This window comes from Panthera pardus, unplaced genomic scaffold (assembly GCF_024362965.1).
Source record: "Panthera pardus isolate Hobbes unplaced genomic scaffold, ASM2436296v1 HiC_scaffold_8, whole genome shotgun sequence".
Taxonomy (NCBI): Eukaryota; Metazoa; Chordata; class Mammalia; order Carnivora; family Felidae; genus Panthera; species Panthera pardus.
In genome coordinates, this window is record NW_026527013.1 from 107,906,143 (window position 1) to 107,924,929 (window position 18,787).

General features: G+C 35.5%; 1 protein-coding gene across 6 annotated transcripts in view; it reads right to left on the reverse strand.

The window, feature by feature from the left end:
• The window catches only part of AGMO (alkylglycerol monooxygenase), a 387,401-nt gene that overhangs the window by 197,611 nt on the left and 171,003 nt on the right, over positions 1–18,787 (reverse strand). For all 6 annotated transcript variants that reach the window (XM_053896924.1, XM_053896923.1, XM_053896922.1 and 3 more), the window contains one exon: positions 10,182–10,285. In XM_053896924.1, the coding sequence (XP_053752899.1) occupies positions 10,182–10,285 (104 nt within the window). The remainder of the gene's footprint in view (positions 1–10,181; positions 10,286–18,787) is intronic.

The window sequence follows — 18,787 nt, forward strand, 5'->3', positions numbered from 1 at the left end:
CAAGTATATCTAAAAGAAAGTAGAGTGAGGGAAAAACAGAAAAACTCACATTCTCTGTGAAGTTTTAAATATGGTCACTGGCTGAAAGCAAGGGGCATCAGTGGAAAAGAGACCTTGAGGAGACTGAAGAGTTCTGGAAGGTCTTCTTCCAGGTAAGGAGGAGGCTCATGTTTGGTGCTTGGTGAGCAGCACTCAACTGATAGCTCAGCTCTGTCTGGAAGCCATACGTGGAGGGCAACGAGCTGCCAGCTGGTGCTACAGGGCACCCACAGGAGCTCAGCAAGCTGGGTGTGGGAATGAAGTACGTGGGCAACCGGATTCAAACACAGCTTGGGGATTTCAGGACAGATGCAACAGAAGGAGGCAGACTGTTTTCCAGAGTCAAAGAAATTACGCATTTCAGGTTGGATGAAGTTGGAAATAAAGTCGTGAGGCATGAAAAACTGCAAGAAAAAGCAAGGGTCAAGAGCGGAGAGCTGTCCACAAGTAAGCTGCTAAATCAAACGGTTAAAGTTAAGTGTATAATTACTTTGAAAGAAATGGAAAAAAAGAAATTGAGCTCCAGGATTCATGTCTATCTTATTTTAATAAAGTAGTTTGGATCGCCTGGGTGGCTCAGTCAGTTGAGCATCTGACTTCGGCTCAGGTAATGATCTCATGGTTCGTGGGTTCGAGCCCCATGTCAGGCTCTGCTGACAGCTCAGAGCCTGGAGCCTGCTTCAGATTCTGCTCTCTGCCCTCCCCTGCTTGCACTCTGTCTCTGTCTCTCAAAAATGAATTAACAACAACAACAAAAAAAATAAAGTAGTTTAACTTTATTAGTATCTGTACTTCTATAGTTGTCATTGATTTTTATAATGCTACTTTAGAGAAAAAATTTTCCTTCATAGTTGATGAACTAAAGATTGAATAATCAAGTACACTTGTCCCACATTCCCAAAATCTGGGATTAGTTATGATACAGAACCAAATCTTCTGGTTGCAGATAGAGAACACTGATCTCTTTCCTAAGACACATCCACTTAAATTGTATGTATGGAATAAGCACTTGTGTTTCTACATAGGAAGTCCTATTTTAAATAATCTAGGCCCATCTTTCTGTTTCCATCACTATCCTTTTACCCCTTTTGCCTTTCCCCATTCCACCTTCTTATACATCCTATATTTCAGCCATACTCAAACTTTATGGGTTGAATCGTGTTCCCCCAAAAGATATGTGAGACTTTATCCCCCAGTATATCAGAATGTGACCTTATTTGGAAATAGTTTCTTTACGGAGGTAATCAAGGTAAAATGAGGTAACTAGGGTGGGTTCTAATCTACTATGGCAGGTTTCCTTCTTAGGAGGAAATATGGACACAGAGACAGGCATGCACACAGGAAGAACGCAAGGTGAATATGAAGGCAGAGATCAATGTGATTCATCTTCCTGCCAAGGAACACCAAAAATCACCAGCAAACCACCCTAAAGTGAGAAGACAAGCATGGTACAGATTCTTCCTCACAGCCTTCAGAAGTAATCAACCCTATAGTACCTTGACCTCAGGTTTCGAGCCTTCACAAGTATGACCCAATAGATTTCTAAGCCACCCAGTCTTTGCTACTTTGTTAAGTCAGCTCTGGGAAACTAATACATATACCATGCATTTTACTTGCAATTCCCTAGGTTTATTATACTTTTTTCATAATTTTGTGTTTTCAGTGATGTGCTCCTTCTACATTATATTCCATTTACAACCTCATTCGTGGAAAAATTTTATTCTTCTTCCAGACTGAGCTCAGGCATTTCTTCAGTGATGCTCCCCTTGATCCACCATGGTTCTTAAAGCAGACACTTCTCTTTAAAACCTTAACAATTTGTATTTATAATGACTATTGCCTTACTGAAATCCCACCAAGGAAAGCAAGCACCTTAAGGACAGAGCTCATGTCTTACTTATGTCTCTTCATATGCTCAAACTTTGCCACCATGACCAGCTCTGCCAATCAAGAGTGTATATGGAAAAGAAAAACAAAACAAAAGAAACAAAAAAAGAGTGGATGCACATCTCAAAATAAGAACAATTATACCATGTAGAGGAAGTTGAATAGTTTGGCCAATTTTATATTTTTTTAAAGTAACAATGAGATAATGCTGCCTTTTGTAGAGCTTTCCACTATGAGTCTTCTTACTTATCCATGCTAAACCCTAAAATGACTATCAAATTTATGTAAAATGAAACGTCAAGTATCAGATAATAATTTTATCTTTACCAAATTTTAAAATGACTTTGGTAAACTACAGAATAATTCCCTTTTCCTGATGCATGCTAGAATCAAGACTCTGAAACTGGTCAAGACACAGAGAGCAAAGGGCTTAATTTATTGAATATGTGGACATGAACTTTGTCTTATATGCTGTCTTTGAATGGTGGTTGAGTGTGGGGAGAAATGTCTTGGAGTTCTGAGGCAAAGTCCTGAGACATGTTTTGTTTCTTTACTGCATGGGGGGTTCAAGGTATGCTTTCCATCTGTGACATATGAGTTATGAGAATTTTATCCCCTGTGTATTTGACTGCATTACATCAAAGTTGTTAGTTTCTTGTGTCTTTATTTCTTCACATTTGTCTTTATATAATTCCAGCTCTCACATATTGAAAAATAGCCTTTGTTTATGAAGTTTGGCAGAAAGTACGATGTAATAAAAGATTTGAGATTTCACTAACAGTTCCTCTGTAGTCTTATATGTAATATAAAAACAATATTATATATGTGAATCATACTGCTATAGTTCAGAGAATTTCCACACTCATCATTTAAGGTAATCTTCAAAATAACAATATAGGAAGCAGAGCAAATATTAATTACCCCATGTCTAAATATTTTTTAATGTTTATTTATTTTTGAGAGAGAGAGAGAGAGAGAGTATGAGGGTGGGGAGGGGCAGAGAGAGAAACAGACACAGAATCTGAAGCAGTCTCCAGGCTCTAAGCTGTCAGCAATGAACCCACTGTGGGGCTCAAACTCACGAACTGTGAGATCATGACCTGAGTTGAAGTTGGAAGCTCAACCACTGAGCCACCCAGGCACCGCTTAATTACCCTACTTCATGTACAAGATCACTGAAATGCAAACATTAATCAGTTGGTTCAGAGTGGCAAAGCTAGTTAATAACTGAGCTAAGACTGGGACTCAGAATTCCTTATTTCTGGTAAATTGTCCCCTAGTGTTTCTTAGATGTAAACAATATGTATTTTTAAATTATTGTGCTCAAAAATAATATCACCATATATTTACAGATTCCCTAACTTGTGGAAGAAAAGTTTTCATAAATGGATATTATAACTATATTTATTTCCTCTGATGGTGGATAAAATTTACCTCTTTTTAGATTTCTAATAAGCTATATTTTATAAATTCTTATTATATTGATTATAACACTAACCTAAAAATTAAAACAATTTAAATGATTGAGAGATACTACAGAGTTAAAAATAAATTACTCAACCTAGTCATTTAAACTACATGCATTTATCCTTTATTGACTATGCTTTTAAGAGAAATATTAAACTCATTAAACGCAGATGTTAGCCTTTCCCATGCTCTAGCTTCATATATGAAACAAATATGTCAAAATATATTTTATTCAAAAAAGTAAATAAGTTAATCTCCCTATCTATAATTTTTGGTGATCTTTTAAATACTTAAATTATTTCACTCATTTGACTTACTCTAGTTAATGTAGCAAAATAGTTCCTCTGACACATGTATTTTGACATCCATAAAACTTTTTTTTAAATTTTGTTCATTCACATAGTATACATTTATTATGCACTGACTGCAACAGGCACTTTAGAGATAGTAGGTATATAGCAGTAAAAAAAACCTTTTAAAGTTTACAGACTGGCATGAAAGGCAGTAATGCAAATAATAAGTGTTATAATAGAGATATGCAAGGGTTTTATGGACAAAACAAAACAAAACAAAACAAAAAACAGCAACCTAGGCAAAGTTAGAAAGGATCTAAGAAAGGAGTGAACTGAGTCCCGAAGGATGAAGGAATCAGGGGTAAAGGGGCAAAAATTTTCCCGAGAGACATAACTGCATGTGCAATGACATATCAAGACACTACGACATGGTATATTTAGAGAACTGAAAATTAATTGTTCATTGAAGATGAGGTGACAATAAGCGATTGTGGAAGATGAGATTGGAGACAGAAGTGGGACCAGGTTTTGACTCCATCTGCATGTGGTAGGAGTCTGTGAAATTCCTTTCTCAAACCTAGAGAGCAATTTAGCTTGTTCAGAGCTGGCATTCTGGAAAGCTAAGAATGGGTGATGTGTTGAGGGATTAAGAATTAAAAAATAAAGAATTACCTTAGAACCAATTTAAGATAGTATTGGCTGAATCATTGCTCTTTATGATGCTCTAGGGGTCCAGGAATCAATGGCTATTGCTGCTAGTTCTAGGGGGTTTTGTTTGGTTGGTTGGTTTTTGGTTTTTACGAGTTGTTATATGATCCACAGTGGCTCTATGAGAACATAGGTACATACATATAATTATATTTTTAATAAACTATTCCATAATAGTTTTATCTTTTTTTTTTAAATTTTTAACGTTTATTTATTTTTGAGACAGAGAGAGACACAGCATGAACAGGGGAGGGGCAGAGAGAGAGGGAGACACAGAATCGGAAGCAAGCTCCAGGCTCTGAGCTATCAGCCCAAAGCCCGACGCGGGGCTCGAACTCGCGGACTGCGAGATCGTGACCTGAGCTGAAGTCAGACGCTTAACCGACTTAGCCACCCAGGCGCCCCAATAGTTTTATATTGTACAAGAGTTGCAAAAATAGCACAGAGAGTTGTTACATACTCTCCACCAAGCCTCCCTCATTAACACATTACTGAGCTGCGTGGCCACAACTAAGAAACAAATTGGTACAATATTAATTAAATTCCACTAAACTGTACATCTTGCTTAGATTTTACTAGGTTTTTTCTACTTTTTTTTTTTCTGACTTAATATCTTGTCCAGGAGGCAATATTACAAAGTATTAATATCTTATATTCTCTTCTGACCTGTGACAGTTTGTCAAATGTCCCCAGTGTCTCATTTTACGCTTTTGAGGAGTACTGGTTAGGTATGTTGTAGAATGTCCTTCAATGTGGGTTCAACAATGGTCTTTTCTCATGATTACTCTTCGGCTATGGGTTTTGGTGACAAACACCAAAGGGATGAAGGGCCATTCAATAGGCCATTGTTATCACATCTTATCAAAGGGTACATGCTATCAACAAGATATCACCAACAAAATTAACTTTATCTGAGATTTTGTTTGCCAGGTGTCTCCATTTTAAAGTTACCTCCCACCCGTACTTCACCCTTTGTCTCTTTCTCTCTCTCTCTTTTATTTTTTGTTTTTGTTTTGGTGTTTTTACTTTTTGTTTGTTTGTTGTTTGTTTGAATATACCTGACACACAATGTCACCTTAGTTTCAAGTATACAACTGAGTCATTCAACAAGTTTATACATTATGCTATGCTCATCACAAGTGTAACTACCATCTGTCCCATTACATCCCAGTTGTCCATTATTAATTCTCTATTCATCGTACACGAAGTCCTCAGTACAGTCTGAACTCAAAAGGTCTGGGTAAGGGAGACATTAAGCACCATTTCCTAGAGGCAGGGGTTGGGGGGGTAGATATATCTATGTATATCATCTGTGATTCTTTTGGAATTCTTTAAAGGAATGTGTCTCCCATATATTTGTTCCCATTTATCTAGTTATTCCATCATTTATCTATATCAGTATGAGCTGATTTCAAAGATATTTATTTTATACTTTGGATTCTAACTCTATACTCCATTATATATTTTACTGTTCAAGTTGTTCCAGATTTTGGCCATGAGGTGTTCCTTCAAGTTGGTTCCTATAACCCTTTGGCATAACCCATTTAATTTTTCTAGCACTTTTCTAGCTATGTTTTGAATATAAACTGTAGCATTCAGGTATTTTATCCAAATAAAGATGGAAGAAAATGAAGTGCTTTTCTTGACACTGTTGTATGTAAAATAATATCCATGGATCTAGACACATTTTATTATTTGAAGAGACTATCATGTTTAAGCCATTGTATCAATTCGGATACGTAGTAAGAGATGGAAGTAGCAGGCAAAATCACGTATTTCGGTGTATAGTAAATAAGGTTCCCTTAAAATGGTCTCTATCCATTGCAGTTCTTTTTGGATGAGCAATGGTAAATCTGAGGTTAAAAATGGCTTTTAAAAAAGTGCAAAAAGTACAGCTAGAAATTCTTGAAAGTTGAATTCTCATCTTTAACTATTTTAAATGACAGGAGTGCCACCCTAACTTTTGTAGTAATGTAAACGAAAAGCACTCTAAGAATAACTATGCTTTACGTTTCACAAATTAATTTTCTCTTCAAAGACATTTATTACTTGTTCTAAAATATGTTGTTACCTTAGTAACTACCAAGTTACCTGCTGTATGCAGCAGCACTAATGAGAAGAATGTTACAAGACTCAAAGAAAATGAAAAAAAAAAAACCCAACTAGTGGTATTCTTTGATTTTAATGTCTAGAAAGACCTCCTACACATCGTTGACCATCACAGACCCTTAAATCATCTATGCTATCTTCTAACAGACCTACAAACGCTAGACAAAACTCCAATCTGATTCACAATCTCTGCCTTTCATTTCCCACGTGGCAAATCTTCCAGCTTGCTCCCCTCCCCCAAGTTAGCAGCTTCTGATGCATTCCCAATGCTCATTTCCCCCCTCAGCATATTTTGTGTCCTTGGCAAGATGATATGAGGTTGTAAAAGGGATTTATACTGGCAATAAATAGGTGTGAACCTGTATTTTACTTAGGCTTTCACTAATCTGTAGCTTTGAATGCATTGACTTAATAAGGGGAATGTCGCAAATGAAACTAGGGTAAAGATTACCATAAACTTGGAGCCAAATGTCGGATTCAGATTCCAACCAGCAATGTTCAATACTGTATGAGGTAGTGGGCTCCTCTGAGATTCATTTTGTAGCTTTTAAAATAGATGATTTAAATATATTGTCTCCCAGATCTCCTCTAGTTCTGAAATCTATGGTGCTCTGATAAAAACTCTCCTTTGATAATTCCTCAGATAATCAATTTACACACTGCATTAATTTCCTGGACCAACTTCAAATACAGCTACATCTTTTCTTGGAGGCTTTATCCCCCCAAATGTAAACACTGGAGGCTTGACTTATCTTTATGCAAAGGGAAATACATAACTCAAGAGAGAATAAAGATTTTTGAGATCATTGTTTTAATCAGGGACATGTTTAGCCTATGTATAGGCCAATATGTTTATGTATAGGCTATGTTTAGCCTATGTACAGGATAATAAACGTTTGCATTATGAAGCTATTTCTTAAGAAGGGAGGATAGTCAGTATCCCTCGCCTCCATCAGAGGCCTGTTCCTTTTATTCACTGGAGCCCTAGACCAGTCTTGAGCTATCCAACTGTGACATAGGTCATAATTTCTTTCACAATGAATCATTCAGAGTTTCAGCACAAACTGTAAGGATATGGAAAAGATATATGCTCTTTCTTTTCCACCTATGTTGGTTAAAGCATGTTATATATTGAATTGTGTCCCCCACAAAATTCATGGGTTGAAATCCTATCCCCTACTTTAGAATGTGATCTTATTTGTAAATACAGCCCTTACAGATATAATTAGTTAAGATGTGCTCATAATGGAGTAGGTGGGGCTTAATCCAATATGACGTGTCCTTATATAAAAAGAAAAGGAGAAATCTCGATATAGACAGGGAGACCCCCATATGAAGACTAGCCTTATGCTCCCAAATGTCAAGGAACTATCAGATCCTAAAAAATTCAGAGACAGTAGTAGAACATATCCTTCCTTAGAGTCTTCAGGGAAGGGACCATGGCCCTGCCAACACCTTGATTTCAGACTTCTGGCTTCTAAAACTATGACACAACAGGTTTCTGATGTTCGAAGCTACTAAGCTTGTGAGACTGTATCATGACAGCCCTAGGAAATTAATACACACAGTAACACAGATATGTGATGTAGGGGGTGGGACCTGGATTTCTTTTAATATCTCTTTCAGCAAATGTATTTGTACCATCAGTGACTTATAGATTTGTTTTGCCTATGCTGCTGTTTGGATTAAAACATAGGCCAGTATATATATTTTTATGAAGCATCTGGTTTCAAATATGGGACTTTGTCACGTACTAGCTGTGTAATTAACCTCACTGATCTTTGGTTCCCTGATAATAGTAACACTTGATCTAGCATAGTAATATAAGTGAAAAATAATATAGAGGCAAATAAAAGAGTATTTGGTGTGGAGGATAAGATCAGGGACCCTGCATCCAGTTGAACTGAACTCAGTTGAATGAGTTCAAATTCAACACTCCCTTTTACTAGTTTTATAACTGAACTATGGACTCAGTGTCATTTTAAAATGAGCATTATATTAGTACCTGTCTCATAAAGTTGCCATGAAGATCAAAAAGTTAATGCATAAAGAAATCTTAGAAGTTTGTCTGGAACACAGAAAGTATTCAATAAATGGTATGTAAAAGTGCCTTGCAAACTATAAAGAACCATACAAGTGCTGTAACATTATAAGTTATAGTTAATAAATAGCTTATTGATGAATGCACTTACAGAGTGATAACACTTTCTCCTTTTTTAAAAATTTTTTAATGTTTATTTATTTTTGAGAGAGACGGTGTCAGAATGTGAGTGGGCAAGGAGCAAGGAGAGGGAGGCACAGAATCTGAACCAGGCTCTAGGTTACTAGCTGTCAGCACAGAGCCCGATGTGGGGCTCCAACCCACGAACCCTGAGATCATGACCTGAGCTGAAGTCCGACACTTAATGGACTGGGCCACCCAGGCGCTCCTCTCCTTTTTTTAAAGTAGTATCTATACCCAATGAGTGCTCGAACTCAAGACCTTGAAATCAAGAGTCAGACGCTCTACCGACTGAGCCAGACAGGTGTGTTGCTAACTCTGACCTTTTATTTATGTCAGTATGCCTCTTAGCAGCAGTCATTTGGATAGCTATGGAGACATAAAGAGTGACAATCACAGATGAGGGCTATTACCAAGTGGGTCAAGTATGCCAGGGAATCAGAAGAAACTTCAAAATAGAGGCTATTTCTGGTTTTCATTAGTCTGCTCATTTCCTTGTGTAAAAATATTTTAGAGCCAAAATTTTTATTGAGCATCATATTAACTGCTCTAATATGTATACAAAAAACAAAGAATTTACATAGATTTCACTTGGGCATGGAGAAATGGGAACTGAATTTTTTAAAACTGCTTTTAAAAGTTTCTAATGAAATCTTGGGGTGCCTCACTGGCTCAGTTAGTTAGGCAGCTGACTCTTGATTTCAGCTCAGATCATGATTCATGGTTCATGGGATTGAGCCCTGGGTCAGGCTCCATGCTGACAGTGTGAAGCCTGATTGGGATTCTCTCTTTTCCTCTCTCTCTGCCCCTCTCCTGCTCACTTTCACTCTCTCTCTCTCAAACTAAATAAATAAACTTAAAAAAAGTTTCTCGTGAAATCTTTGCATATATATGAATTAAGATACATTGCCTATACATCACTGTCATTAGTTATAGTAAATAAAAAAAGTAGACAGCTAATCTCCCACCTTGCTGTATACCTCAAGGTGAAATTGTGTTTTTGTTGTTGTTGTTATTGTTTTGCTTTGTTTTGTTTTATCAAATAAAAGACTACCATTGCAAAATACCACTCGCTTCATATGTATCTTGCCTTATGAAAGGAGACAAAAGCATTAATAAAACACTTTATTTTAGATTACTTGGAAGAAATGGAAACAATTGAGACTTTAAAAAATGTATTATGGGGTGGCTGAGTGGCTCAGTCGGTTGAGCATCTGACTTCAGCTCAGGTCATGATCTCATGGTTCATGAGTTCGAGCCCCATGTCAGGCTTTGTGCTGACAGCTCATAGCCTGGAGCCTGCATAAGATTCTGTGTCTGTCTCTCTCCGTTTGCCCCTCCCACACTTGCACTCTGTCTCTCGCTCTGTCTCAAAAATAAACACTAAAAATTTTTTTTTAATTAAAAAATTAAAAATGTATTATATTATTATATGTATTCAATTTTATACAACTTACCCAGGAAGTATATATTTGGAAAACAGATTGCCTCAGTGCTGTGGATAAGTTGTAGTCTTCAGAACTGTGGTGGGTTTGGTGTCCAGCCCACATAATATTAACCTCTGCAAAACACATAATTTGAAATGAGCCATGAGAATAAGAACAAAGCAACTTACATTTTCAGTTATGTATGCTGCTCTTGTTAAGTGAGGAAGAAAAATCTGGAACATCTCTGAAAAACCTAGCCAATATAATTATAATTAAAATAAGCTGCTTCAAATGACTCTTGGAAACAGTGAGGGTACAAATTACAAACAAATAAGAAAACTGAAACATAGCCAATAAGTATGGATAGTGTATGTGAAATAATGAAATGCCTCCAGCAAGCTGAAATGACTTCCAAAATTTATACTTGCTAATGTATTATTATAATATGACAAATCATAAAAGCTGACCGTCAGTGTTGTAACAATGCAGTCAATGGATAGTGATGATTTTTCAGTATGTGATAATATACTTATAATTAAAGAAGAATAATGTAATGGGAGAAACTGGTATAAATTTTGGAATTAAATAGTAAATAAAATTTCTTCCTGATGGCTTTTTAAATGTCTCAAAATCTGTCTATTGGAATAAAAGGCAGAGCAGAGTAATATTTTGTCCTAAGATCTAACAATTCATTTTTATTTATAGAAATATATTAGTTAACATATATCTTTTCCAATACCTTACAAATATCCAGTATCTTACACTATCATTTTTAAAATTTCCACACATAATTGCTGTTTCATCCTTATAATAAAAAATTAAATGTAAGTTGTATATTTTCATCAAGTATTATGCAGACTGTTCACATACAGCCTTGCAATTCATTTACATCCCAAACGGATAGTTCCTTGTTTTTTTTCTACAACAATATGTCACTCTAGTGACCTCCTTAGTAGACAGAATAGAACAATCCCACATTTTTCACTCTGTGCATATTTTTTATTTCCTATCAAAATTACAGATACCACATTATAGTCTATTCAGTTAAAAGAAAGTATGTTCTTAGCTAAACTAACTATAATTAAGTTCTTTGCTACAAATATAGGAGATAGGAGGTATAGGAGACAAAATTAACCATGTGATATGATCACTGTATCCATGCCAGTATATATTAGAAATTAAATCCTTTAGTCTTGCACACATGGGGACCAAACAGACTAAGAATGGAAATATTGGGTATGGATGTTTACAGTAGCCCTATACTAGAAGTTAAAATACCTTGCATGTGGCGGAATAATTTGTTAGAAGATTTTATATATATATATAAATCTCACCAATCTGGGTGGACTTCTCTGCTACTCATTTAGGAAATGAAAAATCTCTGGACAATCTATATAGAGTTACCAAACAAAATTGCAAAAGAACTTTTGGTAAATAAATGACAGCTCAGATTTAAGAAGGACTTAACTCTCTGAAAATGGAAAGATTATGAACAGAATTATGAATACAATTCTCCATCAGAAAAACAAACTCCATGATGTTAGTGCAGAGCCCAATGCAGGCCTCAAATCCATGAATCCTAAAATTTTGACCTGAGCCTAAGTCAAGACCCTGATGCTTAAGTGACTGAGCCACCCAGGCACCCCTGATTGGTTGACATTTTAATCATTCCTAGTAATTACCTTGTATGTCTATCCAACCAATTAAGGAAATTGCTCTTATGCAAATGAAAACTATTTCATCATAATGACCCCAAACTTCCCAAGCATAATCCTTGAAATAACCTAGAATCTTAATCTCTTGCTTATTGACTAGTTATACACTTCAAATGAGAGATTTACAAAGAATCCTGTGGCACTTGATATCTTCAAATGTTGTGTGAAATATTATCGAGAGGTAATAAACTTGATGAATCTACTAAGCCTTTTAAAACTCCTTGTAGAGTTAGGCTCTAAAATAATCCAAACACCATTTTCTCTTTAGAACATAACCATTATTAAACATTTTGGAACCTATTACTTAAAAGCTTTGTTACAAAAAAATCATTGTCCATTTTGTTGGACTTGTTGGGATTTACTTTAAAACTCATCATAATGCATGCATGTTATGAATTCAGAAGGGGATGAGCTAATCAGATGAGGCCCAATTAGAGAGTAATAGGATATATTTAAACTATTTCCTATAACTTCCACAGAAGCTAAATGGTGGAACAAAGAATCCACAAAGGTGGAGGTTAAAGACCTATCTCTTTGGTTGTTTTAAAAGCATTTACTTCCTATCACAAACTGTGTGTAACACAAGACTTCGTTCAATGAAGTACAGCTGTATAAACAGGGTACAGTAACTGGATCCTACTGCCTTACCTCTGTCACTTTTCAGAACTAGGAAAAACAAGAAAAAAATATAAGATTTTTTCCCACAGTTTATATGCACCTTACTTGAAGTAAATCATTTAGAAAGTGGTTATAAAAATGCGTTTTATAGAAAATTATTTCAGTAGTTCTTTTATAAGCAAAATAACAGATTAATAGTACACTTTCAAATATGTTCATTTTCACTAATATGTGAATTGATGAATTATCTGTTCTAAGGAATAAAAACAAATATTAAAGAGGAAAGATGATATTTTAAGAATAAACTTCTTTCTATCAATGAACTAACGTAATTATAAGTTATAGTCCATAACAACTTTCTTTTCCTATTAGCGAATTACTGATTATACAAGCATACAGGATGTTGTTATGGCTTTTCAATAATATAGCTAGAAACATTATGTTACTTTCCAGTATTAAAATATAGACTTGTATAAATATATTTTATTAATACATTGACCAATCATTTGATTTGGCCAAAATCTAATGCAATATGTGTGTTTATGTGTATGTTATATTCTTGAGTTTGTTAACATTTTTTTTAATTGAAGTATAGCTTACATATGGTGAAATCCATCCCTTTAGTACTCGGTAATATGAGTTTTTACCAAGCAAATACAGCTGTGTAATCGCAATCAAGATACAGGACAGTTTTGACCAGCCCAAAAAATTCCTCATTGCACTTTGTGCTTGTGGCAAGTAAACTTGAACATGGCTCCCTGATCAGATGATGATATTCCGAACTGTGAACTGATAACATAATGGGATGAAACTCTTGGGACCTTGGGGAAGGTGAGGGTATTTTGAATTCAGGAAAAAAATGAATCACTGGGATCTAGAAGGCTGTCTATGGGAGGTAGCCTCTCAGAGAGCCCCCAGTGATCCTTGCCCTTGTGGATGTTCATCCCTTGTATAATCCCTCCCGTTGAGTGTGGGCTGGATTTAATAATTCCCTTCTAATGAATATAATTTTGGCAAAGGTGATGGGATGTCAATTGTGATATTAGGTTGTAAAAAGACAGAGGCTTACATCTCGAGTGCTCTTATATTCTCAAATTCTCTAAGGAAAGTCAGTCACCATGTTGTGAACTGCCTTTTTGAAAAGCACATATGGTAGGGAATCAGGAGAGGCCCCAAGCTAACCAGTGAGGAACTAAGCACCTCAGCTCAAACTCCACAAGGAATTGAATCCTGCCAACGACCATGTAAGTAAATTTGGAAGCAGATCTTCCCCCAGCTGATCCTTCATGTAACATTGCAGCTAGCAGACAGTTTAACTGCTTAACTACAACCTCGTGAAAGACCTTGAGCCAGAAGCACTCAACTAATAAACTGTGCCCAGATTCCAGACCCACAGAGACTGTGAGCTAAGCCACTAATGTGTTACAAACAAGTGGATAATGTAGTGGTCAATCCCCCAGGCCTCATTCTCCAAGTCTTTCATATCCATTGATTTGAATGCTTTACTATAGTTTTGCTTTTTGAGAATTTCATATAAATAAATTACATAGTATTTAGCCTTTTGAGTCTGGTTTCTTTTACTAAGCATAATGCATTACAGACTTCTCCATTTTATCTGTACTTTGTTTTTCCTTTTTTTTGCTGAGTAGTATTCCATTTTAATGGTTGAATCAAAATTTTTGTTTTGTTTTTATTCATTCAGTAGTTGAAGAACATTTTAGTTGCTTCCAGTTTGGGGCAATTACAAAGCATCTATAAACATTCTTATATAGTTTTTTTCTCAGAACCTAAGTTTCATTTCACTTGGGCAAATACTCAGGAGTGAGATTACTGAGCTGTATAGTATATTTACATTTAGGTTGTTAAGAAACAATCAAACCATTTTCCAGTGGCTGTGCATTTTCTTGTACTACCACCAGCAGTGTATGAGAGTTACATTTTCTCTACATGTCTAGCAACACTTGGCATTATTAATTTTGTTTTTAATTTATTTGTTTCTTTTTTTTTCAATATATGAAATTTATTGTCAAATTGGTTTCCATATAACACCCAGTGCTCATCCCAAAAGGTGCCCTCCTCAATACCCATCACCCACCCTCCCCTTCCTCCCACCCCCCATCAACCCTCAGTTTGTTCTCAGTTTTTAACAGTCTCTTAGGCTTTGGCTCTCTCCCACTCTAACCTCTTTTTTTTTTTTCCTTCCTCTCCCCTATGGGTTTCTGTTAAGTTTCTCAGGATCCACATAAGAGTGAAAACATATGGTATCTGTCTTTCTCTGTATGGCTTATTTCACTTAGCATCACACTCTCCAGTTCCATCCACGTTGCTACAAAGGGCCATATTTCATTCTTTCTCATTGCCACGTAGTACTCCATTGTGTTTCATAGCATTCTAAGACTTGTATAATTGTATCACATTGAGGTTTTACTTTCCATTGCCATAATAGCTAATGACTATGATTATCTCTCCATGTGGTTATTTGCCATCTATACATGTTCTTTGAACTATCTAACCAAAATTTGTGCCCCCATTTTAATGGAGTTGTAGTCTTATTATTGAGTTTTCAGAAATCTTATATATTCATTATACAATGAATATATATTGTATACATTATACAATGTATACATTATACATTTAGATATGTGATTTGCAAACATTTTCTCCTCTGCTATGGCTTGACTTTTCATTTCTAAGTGTCTTAAGAACATAAGTTTCAATTTTGATGAAACCCAATTTAGATATCTGAGAGTTTTATTAAAATATATTTTTAGCATATATAACAAAGAATGGGGTTACTTCGGAGAAAGTTTTCAGAATGATGAGACATTTGTGTCTATAAGCAAAAGAGTCTATTTTACATATCTAAAATATATCTAAGTAAGTCTACTGAAGTGTCTTCTCACCTGTGGATGGAGAGAATAACCCTCTTGCCTTTGACAAGAAATCTAACACTATAAAACACTGACCTTTTCCAATTCTAACCTCTCTTGGAATCACAATTTTAATAGATTTTTAAAACATGATATTCAAATGGAAGCTTTTAATTCTATCTTGTAGAATTTTAGAATGAATTCTCCAATTATATGTTTATATGCTTTTAAAATTTGAAAAGAGCAAAAGAGAAGATACAACATTTTAGTATGAAGTAAAAAAAAAAATCCATTAGAATTTATTTAGTCATGGACCAAATCCAGCCCACAACCTGCTTTGTACAGCCAACAAGCTAAGAGTGGCTTTAACATATTTTAAATGATTGAGGTAAAATCCAAAGAGTAACAGTTTATGATACAGGAATATTACACTAAAAAATTATGCACCTTCCTCTTTCTCTTTGTTGCATACCCTCTATTCTCTGGGATTGAATACCCTCAGCACTTTCATGGTCTCCTGTCTTTGTGTGACCCGTCAAACTATTCTTCATCTTTCAAGGATCACTGCATATGTCATTTTCTAACCCTCCCAGTCACAATTATTATATAATGTTTATTATTCCTAGGCCTCTAGCATCACGAATACTCTACTATTTTGCATCTTCCTCTGTTTTATAGGCTTCTTAATTAAGGAGATTAACTTGTCTTTGTATTTTCTATAGTGCCTCATCATGTCTTTGCATGGTAGACATCAATATATTTTTCTTGATTAAACCTGTGTTTATTAAAAACTGGCTCATTTGAATAATCAATAACCATGTCACACTATTTTATTTGTTCAACTTTCTCATTAGTAAAAGCAATGTTTTTTTTTTAATTTCTCTTTACACTATTCCTTCTCTTTAATTTCAATCATAACCAAACACTCCACTTTGTAAAACATGATCCATTGACCTTCTGTTCCTTTAATTTTTTTTTCACCTAAAAACATCTTAAAAGAGAAATTTATTTACTTTCTTAACTCCCATTCATTCTTAAGCTCATTGTTAATGGCACTTAATTCTCTCCAAAATCATTACTGGCCTCTTTATTGTCAAAGCCAAAGACTTCTTTAGGTGTCATTCTATTTGAACTTTCTAAAACATTTGTCTACTGAATCTATCTTGAAAACCTCTCCCTCTGGCTTTCCCTTTCCCTTGCTCCCAGTTCTCCTCATTTTTCAGGCCAGGTGCATTTTCCTAACCTCTTCCCCTTTTCTCACCTGTTTAAAGGGACTAATTTATTTTTCTTTGCTCCTTGCTTCTTGTTTTTCATGGTGTGCCATGACCTGCAATGACTTCAATAAATCCTTATCCAAAAAATGATGGTTCCCAAATACTTCAGTCTATAGGTGTCTGTTGACTTCTAGGTCTGAATTCCTTAGGGGAAATTCCATACATATTATGCCTTGAATCTATTTAATTGTTTTGCTTTCTGTCTTCTGTTGTCCTTTCCTTCTAAATCGCATCATGTCTTCTCAGTCCCCAGGCAAGGGAGAGAATAGACTGGGAAGACCTCAAAACAGAAGCAACCTCAGTGCTTTTTTGTATCCTCTGACCTCTCTTTAGATAGTTACGCAGGGCTTAGCATATAATCAGGACAAAAACCAGTATTTCTGTAAAATAATTTTTTGTACATTTTATTTATTTTTGAGAGAGAGAGAGAGGGCACAAGTGGAGGAGAGGCAGAGAGAGAGGGAGACACAGAATCCAAAGCAGGCTCCAGGCTCTGAGCTGTCAGCACAGAGGCCGATGTGGGGCTCGAACTCAAACCCTGAGATCATGACCTGAGCCAAAGTCAGACACTTAACAAACTGAGCCACCCATCCACCCCTATAAAAGTAAATTTTTAAAAATGACCTCACTGAAGCTTGTGATATTTTCTTCTAATACACTGCAGCAAACAGGCCCAAGAGTTGGTTTTATTAGTAATGGGAACATTAAAAAAATGAGAAAATATGAAGAAAAATGTTGAATGACAAAAGTAACATAGAGGAACATGATTATTTGTGAAGTCAAATAATAGAATTTAAGATATTCTTTCTTCAAAGATTTGACGTTTTAGAAAAATTATAGGGAAGAGGGCATGAAAAAACTCAAAAACTGTACTTGACATAGTCAAATTCTAGAGTAATAAGATAGCTTTCATACTGAAGAACATTCTCCTCTAATTCTTCAAAATATATTAAATATTATCATATGACCTATTGCAGCCCCTCTGGTCCTGAAGTTAGAATATCAAACTTGGAGCCTATCCTGGAGTGCTGTGTTTAGTTTTCGTAACCATTTGCAGAATGTCCCTACTAGAGCTATCCCACTTGCTCTTAATTAAACCTACCTCATCACACAATTAATCTTTACCTGGAGATATATATTTTTGATACACTTTTGAGGTTGGGAGAATACGAACATGACATATCACTTTGTCATATTTTCTTTTAAGAATCTCAAACAATAAAAACAAAGACAAATAACTAATATATCTACACAAAACTCCCTGATCATTTTTAGATTCCCATATAGAGGGGTGCCTGGGTGGCTCAGTCGGTTAAGCGTCGGACTTCAGCTCAGGTCACGATCTCGCGGTCGGTGAGTTTGAGCCCCGCGTCGGGCTCTGGGTTGATGGCTCAGAGCCTGGAGCCTGCCTCCGATTCTGTGTCTCCCTCTCTCTCTCTGCCCCTCCCCCGTTCATGCTCTGTCTCTCTCTGTCTCAAAAATAAATAAAACGTTAAAAAAAATTAAAAAAAATAATAAATTCCCATATAGAAAACAAAAACAAAAAAATTTTCAAAATACATAAGGCTTTCATGCATCCTCTTTCTCACTCTTTTCTGTTGTTCCAAATATTTGAGGTTGTACTGTGAACCGGTCTTAATCCTAATGGTCAAATACAAATAACCATATTTTTTATTGAAAAAAAAAATGCTTTCCTCTTGCAGTAGCATTCTACTTAAATATAATTTCAAAAACAAGTTGTTAGAAATATTTTATAATGTCATTGGTATCAGAAACTATTATTTGTAGAGTTACTACGCATGCAATGAAGATCGCTTAAGCTGGTTAAAGTTTAAAAGACATGAAGCAACATATTATCAAAGTCCAAGGCTCCTATTAGCCATTTCTCAGTACAGTCTAACACTTAGGAGTCCACAATAACTTGCCTTGATCCCCGAGCTTTGCAGTGCAATGTGAATTTGAACAACCACACATTTATTAGTAGATAACACAACAAATTAGTGTAGGTCAAAACAATGATTTTAACACATCTCTCCTAATAATTTTCTTTTTCTTGTGGTCAATATGTCTAAAATCTTGTCAAATGACCAAAAACAAACAAAACAAAACAACAACAAAAAAACCCACCACATTCTGCTAGCATTGCAGAGTCGCATAAC